At 49.1% G+C, this 10,187-nt stretch overlaps 1 protein-coding gene across 1 annotated transcript in view; it reads right to left on the reverse strand.

The window, feature by feature from the left end:
* The window catches only part of LOC113407364 (PDZ domain-containing protein GIPC2-like), a 61,566-nt gene extending 51,379 nt beyond the window's left edge, over nucleotides 1-10,187 (reverse strand). The window contains exon 1 of the mRNA XM_026655780.1: nucleotides 9,836-10,187. Coding sequence (XP_026511565.1) covers nucleotides 9,836-10,093 — 258 coding nt within the window. The 5' untranslated portion in view covers nucleotides 10,094-10,187. The remainder of the gene's footprint in view (nucleotides 1-9,835) is intronic.

Below are 10,187 nucleotides of genomic sequence, written 5' to 3' on the forward strand. Positions count from 1 at the left end.
CCCCGTTGGTTCTCAGCTCCCATGCTGGATTCTTGCGCCCCTGCAAATTTGCCGCCCCAAGCAACTGCTTGCTTTGCTGGTGCTTAGAGCCGGCCCTGATGGTACAGCTGTTGCAGTGCCCCTCCACACCTTTACATCTACAAAGCAAACAACATAATCAAAAGAACAAAACTATGTAAACACAATCTTTATGCCAAACTGGGAGCCTAATATATTGACCACTGCACTACAAAAGGAAATATCACTTTTGACATTTACTGTTCCTTCATATCCAGAACAAGGAAGCAACGTCCCCAGTTTAGTGCCACGTTTTAATATCTGAGTTTCTGGTGCCAAATTAACACTTCCCCTCTTGAGGGGATTGTTACATCCTCTGCCATAGTTCCCCTACACACATTGGTGGCATAAATTCAACAAAATACAGGAATACATTTTCCAATTACAGTGTACATTTTATTTCCCATGCAAAGAATGTGGGAGATATAAAATATAATTATTGCATATATCTATATAGGGACAGTGTTGATGGATTGCAGGGCCGGCTCCAGGCACCAGCCCACCAAGCATGTGCTTGGGGCGGCGCCTGGAGCGGGGCGGCGCGGCGGGGCGCTCCGGCCCAAGAGCGGGGCCGCGACTGGGCTCGCCACCCTCTCCACGGCGCTCCAGCTGCCAGGGAGAGCGGAGCCGCAGCGGGCTCGCCGCCCTCCCCCCGGCGCTCCGGCCGGTCGGGGAGAGCGGAGGGCCCCGGCCGGGCTTGCCGCCCTCCCCCCGGTGCTCTGGCCGCCGGGGGCTCTCCATCCTCCCCCCGGCGCTCTGGCCACCGGGGAGAGCGGAGAGCCCCAGCCGGGCTCTCCGCCCTGCTCCCGGCGCTCTGGCCACCGGGGGCTCTCCGCCCTGCTCCCAGCGCTCTGGCCGCCGGGGAGAGCGGAGAGCCCCGGCCGGGCTCGCTGCCCTGCTCCCGGCGCTCTGGCCGCCGGGGAGGGCGGCCGGCCCCGGCGGGGCCCGCCCCCCCCCCCCAGCGGGGGGGGGGGGGGGGGGGCGGCGGGTGGCTTTTTTGCCTAGGGCGGCAAAAAAGTCAGAGCCGACCCTGATGGATTGTGTTGCTTATTAAGGATTAAGTCAGTCTTGGATAGTTTTGGGTTGCAGGAAACAAGTTAATGACTGTAAACAACCCTACTTGCCTGGTGCTCAAATGGACAATACAAGGAATCCACTGTTAAAGACTACCTTTGATCCCCTCTGGAAAAATCATAAAGCAGTCTGGACCAGGTTCAGGTTAGACAAAAGAACTTTTCAAGTGGGTAAAAGACTGCCTGTGAACTCCGAGACACACATTGACAGAAAGACGGTTAGAGATGCCAGCAGAGCCCCTCAAACTGAGAAGGGATGACTGGGACAAGTGAAACCTGCCTAAAGAGACAAGGAAATTTGTGCCTCAGAATCAAATATGGTCTCATATGATACTCCCCCATCTTTCTGGGGAAGATAGATAACACTCTCCATGGGGGGATTCAAATACCTCTGTAGCTTCAAGTTTACAGATGGGCACCTTGTGGCGCTATTTTCTGCACCCAGTCTGTTGAATATCAGTTTTAATCAATGGACAATCCCATTTTAAATGTCCAAACTTCCCACATTTCCAGAAGGCTCAATCCTCCACAATGTTCCCTCATTTACTCCAGTGCCCCTTTGCCCTCCAATCAGGTGCTGGTTTGTTCCTCCAACAAAAACCCAAACACATCTCAATGTTGGTACTTTCTGCTAATATGGAGTCACCTGCTGTCTTTCCATCTGAAATTGTCTGACTTCCCAGATTAATATTTCCACTGCTTTCTCAGACACTAAGTTACTTTGTCAGTCCTTTCACTACTGGGTCCCTCAGCTCTGTATCCCTGAATCCTTGGAGCTGCTTCTTTCTGTTTTTCCAACTCATGAATCTCTTCCAGTTTACTGGCTAGAATTTTTATTTACACATAGACACTGTTTTAAGTTAATACAGCATTAGTCAATCATATGCATGTAAGTGACAATTTCAAGTTCTGAAAACTACTTTCAAAGCCCTGCAGGAAATGCAGGAAAGTAAACAATTCTTGCTTTTCCAAAAATTCAAAGCAGAGGAAATAAAAGCAATGTTATTAGCGTTTAATCGTGTTCATGAAACAATTATTTATATTCTAATAGTATTTCCACCCACCCATCACAAAGGATGTACAAAACTTTCTTATGTTGAACATAGACTGAAATCCTATTCATTGGTTGGGAACATCTCCTTGAAGCAACTGGACAAATACATGGGTGAATTCCTGATCAACTTAAGCTAAACTGAAATAAGCAACTTTCAAACTGAAATAAGAGATTCTATACAGAGTTTAAGAGCAGTTTACCCACGCCTGTTTTAAACCAATTTACATTAAATTGGTGCAAATTTCTTATATGGACAAGCCCTTATTTTTGTCACTAGCACAAGCAGCTATAACTCAATATATTTTTATACAGCTTGTTTCAGAGTTTAACCACAGCTTTTGCTAAGACCGGCAAACTTTGGTTACTTAGCAAGATATGGGACTGACTCATTGTTTACAATACAATAACCTATCATTTATCAATTATTGTTTCCCAAGAAAGAGAATTACTGTGCTGGGATGGACTCCACCTATCGAATACTGGTAAGAGCAACTGTGGACATTGTCTGGCTAACCCAATAAGGAGAGTTTTAAACAAGGTCTTATGAGGGATGGTGACAAAAATCTGGCCCATGAGCATCTAGGCTCAAATAATTAAGACAAGGGGAAAGGGCTAAATTCTGGAAAAGGGACTAGAAACCACAACTGCAGTAAAGACGCACGAAGAAAAACAACAGAGGAAGTCTGCAAAATATCTTTGATGCCTGTATACCTATGCAAGGAGTATGAGGAAGAAGCAGGATGAAGTGGAAGTCATGATATATGAAGAAAATTATGACTTAACTGGTGTTCCAGAGACTTGGTGGGACAATTTCCATTATTGGAGGACCAACATTGAGGGATATGGCTTGCTCCAGAAGGATAGGTATGGAAATAAAGGAGAAGGCATTGCGCTGTATGTCAAGAATGTATACACTTGCTCTAAGGTCCTAGAGCAGAGGTGGGCAAACTACGGCCTGCAGGCCACAGCCAGCCCGTGGGACCGTCCTGCCCGGCCCCCGAGTTCCTGGCCCGGGAGGCTAGCCCCGGCCCCTCTCCCGCTGTTCCCTCTCCCCCGCAGCCTCAGCTCGCTCGCTCCGCCACTGGTGCAATGCTCTGAGCTCCTGGTCTCTGTGCTGCGTGGTGGCGGTGGCATGGCCAGTGCTCCAGGCAGCACGGTAAGGGGGCATGGAGCAGGGGGGGTTGGATAGAGGACAGGGGAGTTTGGGGTGGTGGCCAGGGGGCAGGGGTGTGGATGGGGGGGAACAGGGGGTTGAATGGGGGCAGGGGTCCCGGGGGCAGTCAGGGGACAGGGAGAAGGGATGGTTGGATGGGGCAGGGGTCCCAGGGGGGCCGTCAAGAATGAGAGGAGGGGTTGGATGGGGCGGCGGGCGTCCGGGGGCGGTCAGCGGGCAGGGAGTGGCGGTGTGTGAATGGAGCAGTGGTCCTGGGGGGGGGGGGGGGTCAGGGGGGGGGGGGGGGGGGGTGGGGCGGGGGGGGGGGGGAAGATAGGTGAGGGGGGCCGGGCCGGGCCACGACCCCCTCCCCTAACTGGCCCTCCATACAATTTACAAAACCCGATGCAGCCCTCAGGCCAAAAAGTTTGCCCACCCCTGTCCTAGAGGAAATGAGCAGCAGACCTACTGAGAATATCTGGGTGAGGATAAAAAGGGAAAGGAATAGTAGTGATATTATGGTGGGAGTCTACTATAGATCAAGAAGAGGAAGTAGATGACATTCGTCAAGCATGTAACAAGATTAGCTAGCACACATGAGCTAGTATTAATGGGAGATATTAAACTTCCCTGATATTTGTTGGAAGACTAACACATAACATGTCCTGCAAGTTTCTAGCTTGTGTGGGGGACATTCTGTTTCAGAAAGTTGAGGAACCAACTAGGGGATCGTCCATTTTGGATCTCATTTTGATCAACAGGGATGAATTAGTTGCAAATGCAAAGGTGGGTCAGGAACTTGGGAGGAAGTGATCATAATCTGATAGAATTCAAGAATGACATGAGAACAGCAAAACACTGGACTTCAAAAAGGCAGATTTCAACCATCTCAGAAAAATAGTAGGCATGGACCCATGAAGAGACCAATTAGGAAGAAAAGGTGTTCAAGGGGGCTGGCAGTTCCTAAAAGATGTAATACTAGAGGCTCAACATCAAGCTATTCTGATGCAGAGGAAAGATAAGAAGAGCCACAGGAGACCAATGTGGTGGCACAAGGAGCTTTTTAGCTATCTAAAAACTAAAAGGAATACATACAGGAAATGGGGCACATGACCAAGGAAATATACATGGAAATAACACAAGTGTGTACGAACAAAATCAGGAAAGCCAAGGCAAAGAATGAGTTACAACTGGCAAGAAACAACAAGAAGGATTCGACAAATATGTCAGACAAAAAAGAAAGATCAGGGATTTGTGGTCTGCTGCTCAATGGAGAAAGTAAGCTGATAACAGAAGATGATAAGAAGGTGGAGCTGCTCAATGCCTACTTTGCTTCAGTCTTCAAACAAAAAATAACATGTGACTGGATGTCTAGCGAAGTTATCATAGACAATAAAGGAGAAGTAATGCAGAACAAGATAAGTAAAGAACACATCAGAGATCTTCTAATTAATTTGAATGAATTCAAGGTAGCAGGGCCTGATGCTATTCATGTAAGGGTGATGAAGGAATTATCTGAAGAAATCTCAGAGCCACTGGCAATAATATTTGCAAACTCATGGATGACAGGAGAGGTCCCAGAAGACTGGAGAAGGGCTAACACATCTTTTAAAAGGGTAAAAGGAGGAGCCAGGGAACGATTGACCAGTCAGCCTGACCTTGATACCTAGGAAGCTACTAGAGCAATGTATAAACTTAAAACATTCAATTTGCAAATATTGGAGGATGAAAGGGTGATCACTAGCAGCCAGCATGGATTTACTAAGAACAAATCATGCCAAATGAGCTTGATTTCCTTCTTTGACAAGGTAACTGGTTTGGTGGATGGGGGAATATGGTGGACATAATATACCTGGACTTTAGCAAGACTTTTGACACAGTCCCACATGACATTCTCATAAGTAAGCTGGAGAAATGCAGGCTCGGTAGAACGACCATTAAGTGGATACATAATTGGTTAAACAACCGCAAACAAACTACTAATGGAATTATGTCAGACTGGAAGGAGGTCTCAAGTGTGGTGACACAAGGATGTGTTCTGGGTCCAGTATTATTTAATATCTTTATTAATGGCCTGGATGTAGGAATAGAGAGCATACTAATTAAATTTGCAAAGACACAAAACTGGAGGGTGGAGGGAGGGAATAGCAAACACTTTGGGATAGAGCTAAAATTAAAAGGGATCTTGCTAAATTGGAGAACTGGGCTATAGACAACAAAATGAAATTCAACAAAGATAAAGGTAAGGTGCTACACTTAGGGAAGAAAAATCAGATGCACAAATACAGAATGGGGGATAATTGGCTTGGCAGCAGCACAGCTGAGAAGGATCTGGGAGTTGTGGTGGATCACAACCTCAACACAAGTCAACATTGCAATGCTGTTGCAGAAAAAGCAAATATAATTTTGGGTTGCATTAACAGAGGCATAGCATGCAAGTCACAGGAGGTGATAGTACCACTCTACTCAGCACTGGTTAGTCCTCTGCTGGAATCCAATTTTGGTCACCCACCGCTGTATAGAACTGGTCAGTTCATAACTCTGAGGTTCTACTGTACTACACTTAGAAAGGAAAAAATCAAATGCACAGATACAATATGGGGAACAACTAGATAGGGAGTAGTACAGCTGAAAAGGATGTGGGGCTATAGTAAATCACAAACTGAAAATGAGCCAGCAACATGATGCAGCTGTGAAAAAGGTTAACATCGTTCTGGAGTGTATTTACAGGAGTGTTGTATGTAAGAGACAGGAAGTAAATTGATCCATTGCAGTTGGCACTGGTGAGGCCTCAGCTGGACTACTGTCAGGGCCGGCTCCAGCATTTCTGCCGCTCCAAGCAAAAAAAAAAAAAAAAAAAAAAAAGCCGCCCGGGGGGGGGGGGGGGGGGGGGGGGGGGGGGGGAAGCCGTGACCGGCGGCCGCAGTTCAGCGGCAGGTCCTTCGCTCCTAGAGGGAGTGAGGGACCTGCCGCCCCCGAATTGCCACAGGTGCTGCCCCTCTCCCTTGGCCGCCCCAAGCACCTGCTTGTTAAGCTGGTGCCTGGAGCCGGCCCTGACTACTGTGTCCATTTCTGAACACCATACTTTGACAAAGATGTGGATAAATTGGAGAGAGTCCAGAGGACAGCAACAAAAATGATAAAAGGTTTTGAAAACCTGATCTATGAGAAAAAGTTAAAAAACCACTGGGCATGGTTAGTCTTGAGAAAAGATGGCCAAGGCGGGAACCTAATAACAGTCTTATGTTAAGAGTTGTTATAAAGAGGATGGTTATCAATTGTTCTCCATGTCCACTGCAGGTAAAATAAGAAGTAATGGGCGTAATCTGCATTAAGGGAGATTTAGGTTAGCAAGTGTTTCCTAATACCTAACTATAAGGATAGTTAAATCCTGGAATAGATTTCCAAGGGAGGCTGTGGAATCCCCATCATTGGATTAGAGAACAGGTTAAACAAACACCTGTCAGGAGAGGTCTAGCTAGGTATATTTGGTCCTGCCTCAGTGCAAGGGAATGGACAAGATGACCTCTAGAGCTCCCTTCCAGCCCTGCATCTCTAATGTTTTTGTAGGAGACTGAAGGGAATAGAGAATCAATGGGGAAGGGGAACAGAGGATCAGAGAGAAATGGGGAAGGACAAGGACTGGTGCATGGGGAAAATGAAAAATGTAGTTAGTTCTTAATTACCGAATGAAACTGAATGACTGGGTAGAGTATGTTTTCAACAATATGGCCACTCTTTGTGATAATTTACTACAATGTTAGTAAAGGAAACACTGCTAGGTCTGTCTCCTAGATCAAAATCTACTCTTTTTTCCACTATACTAGAAGTAAAGGAACCAGACAATAGTGACAAGACACAATCATACTTTATAAAACAAACAAAAACCCCCAAACTTTTAAATGTAAAAATTAAACTTAAGTATTTCAAAATATTTGCACTTTGTTTTAGTTTGACATTTAAAACTGTAAAGTGTACGCAGCTACATCAAGGAACAGTTGCATAGGGTCACTGTCATGCTAAGATGAAAACAATGCATTTACAAACACAAGTAAACCATAATCCAAACAAATCAGTTTTAAAACTTGACTCAAAAAGGGATCAAAGAGGGTTTCTATTAAGGAAAGGGTGGACCTTCCTACCACAGCTTTTATTCACGTGCCTTAATAGTTGGCCTTTTTAATTATTTATTTATTTGGCTGGGAAGGGAGCATCCTACACTGCTCCCTTAATTTTCCCTCACTACCCCATAATTTTGAAGTTAAAGGAATGCTAAGGTTAAAAATCGTAGGTCTAATTTTTCATAGCCTTGCATCTTGTAGTCACTTACATCCATTGATTTTTAAGCCAGAAGGAACCACTATGATCATGTAGCCCAGTAATTCCTGCTCTGAAGGGAATTATTCTTCCCTACTATACAAGTTAACAAAACTGAGACCAATAAATGTGTTTTCCTTGGTTTGCAAGTGCTAAATTGTGTTGAACACCATGCTAGTTAAAATGTGTTAGTTCTGTTAGTTCAAGTACATAAAAGGTTGTTACAAGGAGGAGGGAGAAAAATTGTTGTTCTTAACCTCTGAGGATAGGACAAGAAGCAATTGCAGCAAGGGAGGTTTAGGTTGGACATTAGGAAAAATTTCCTAACTGTCAGAGTGGTTAAGCGCTGGAATAAATTGCCTAGGGAGGTTGTGGAATCTCCATCATTGGGGATTTTTAAGAGCAGGTTGGACAAACAGGGGATGGTCTAGGGATGGTCTAGATCAGAGGTGGGCAAACTACGGCCCGCGGGCCACATTCGGCCCACGGGACAGTCCTGCCTGGCCCCTGAGTCCCGTCCGGGGAGGCTAGCCCCCAGCTCCTCCCCTACTATCCCCCTCCCCTGCAGCCTCAGCATGCCACGCCTCCCGTGCTCTGGCCTGCCGCTCCTGCCGGGCAGCACAGCAGGGTGGCTGCCTCCAGCATGGTAAGGGGGCGGGAAGCGGGGGGTCCCGGGTGGCAGTCAGGGGACAGGGAGCAGGGGGCAGTTGGATGGGGCAGAGGTTCTTGGGGGGGGGGAGGTCGGTCAGGGGACGGGGAATGGGGGCAGGGGTTGGAGAGGCGTGGGAGTCCCAGGGGGCTTGTCAGGGGGCAGAGGTGTGGATAGGGGTCGGGGTAGTCAGGGAGAAGGGGGGGTTGGCTAGGGGGTGGGGTCCCTGGGGGGTGGTTAGGGGCAGGGGGGTCCCAGGTGGGGGCGGTCAGGAGACAAGGAGCATGGGGGTGTGGATGGGTCAGGGGTTCTGAGGGGGGCAGTTAGGGGGCAGGACATGGGAGGGGGCGGATAGGGGTGAGGGCCAGGCTGTTTGGGGAGGCACAGACTTCCCTACCTAGCCCTCCATACAGTTTTGCAATCCCGATGTGGCCCTCGGGCCAGAAAGTTTGCCCACCCCTGGTCTAGATAATACTTAGTCCTGCCATAAGAGCAGGGAACTGGACTAGATGACCTCTCGAGGTCCCTTCCAGTTCTATGATTCTATGGTACATTTTCCCCCAATGCAGATACAGCCAAAGTGATTAGAGAACAAATTGTATTTGTACTTGACAGCACTGTAATCAGTCCACTGTCTCCTCTGTTTCTGTGGGTCTTTTGAAACAGCAACAGGAGAAGGAAAAATGTTTTGAAAAACAGAAAAATGACTGTAAAACCACAACAATTTACAGGGAGCTGGGGAGGGGCAGCTGTATTACCTGAAGCTACTCTGAACTCATTTTTAAACTGACTGGATATCTAGTCCCTGATGTTCCTTTCATTCAAATATATTTAAACAAGAGACAACAGCCAATTTAAAACAAGGTGGCCATTGGTTCCGTTGTGCAAAGGCTAACAGACGTATTGGAGCATAAGCTTTCATGGGTGAATACCCACTTCGTCAGACGCATGTCTATAAGGTGCCACAGGACTCTTTGTCGCTTTTTACAGATCCAGACTAACACGGCTACCCCTCTGATACTTGACATTGTGCAAAGGCTGCTTTGTGTGTCCCATTGTGACAATATCATGTGTCAAGCCGTTTGCACAGGCCGCTTCCGTGTGGCACTGAGCGTCCCGCAGAGCGCCTGTTGTTCCCGTGGGAGAGCAGCAGAAACTTTTGTTGCAAGCGGCACTGCCATGGTGAAAGCCAGGGCTCCCTGGAGCCGGGATCGGAACAACCTGCCTTCCTGTGCCTATCCCCAGCGCACGCGGCGATGCGCTGAAAGTGGCTCCTTACCTCAGGGCATAGCAAGAGTCCGCTGTGAAGCCAACTCCCATAACTCCCCCTCCCCCGGGGAGCTGCCCCTTTCCGCCTGCCGCCAGCAGGAGCCGCCTTGCCAGGACAGCTTCCCCCGGCCCGGGGCCGGTGCGCTCACCAGACCGTACGGGGAACAGTATCGGTTCCCCCCGATCTTCCCTGCTGTGGCTGGCTGGGTGCCGGAGCCAGGCGCTGAGGGGACGGATGGAGGGGGGCAGCGCCCTGCGCTTACCTCGGCGGCGGGGATGCGGAACGCCTGGCCGATCTGCTCGTACAGCTCCCGCACGCTGGCGAAGCCCCCGACGCGGCCGGTGGGGCTGCCGTGCGCCAGTTGCGTGTGGAAGAGCAGCCGGGCCCCGGGCTGGGCAGGAGGGGGCGGCGCGGCCGCAGCATCGCCTCCCCCGCGGGCCGCAGCCGCCTCCTCGCTCTCCACCAGCTTGGAGGTCTCCTTGGACTTGCCTTTCTTCTTGCCCCGCAGCCGCAGAGGCATGGTGCGCGCCCCAGCCGCCTCCCCGCCGCCGCCGCCTGCCCGGGCTGGGGAACCTGCTGCTCCCCCCGGGCTGGACTCTGCCCCTGCCTCGGGC

This window comes from Terrapene carolina, unplaced genomic scaffold (assembly GCF_002925995.2).
Source record: "Terrapene carolina triunguis isolate 2854851 unplaced genomic scaffold, T_m_triunguis-2.0 Scaffold211, whole genome shotgun sequence".
NCBI lineage: Eukaryota > Metazoa > Chordata > Testudines > Emydidae > Terrapene > Terrapene triunguis.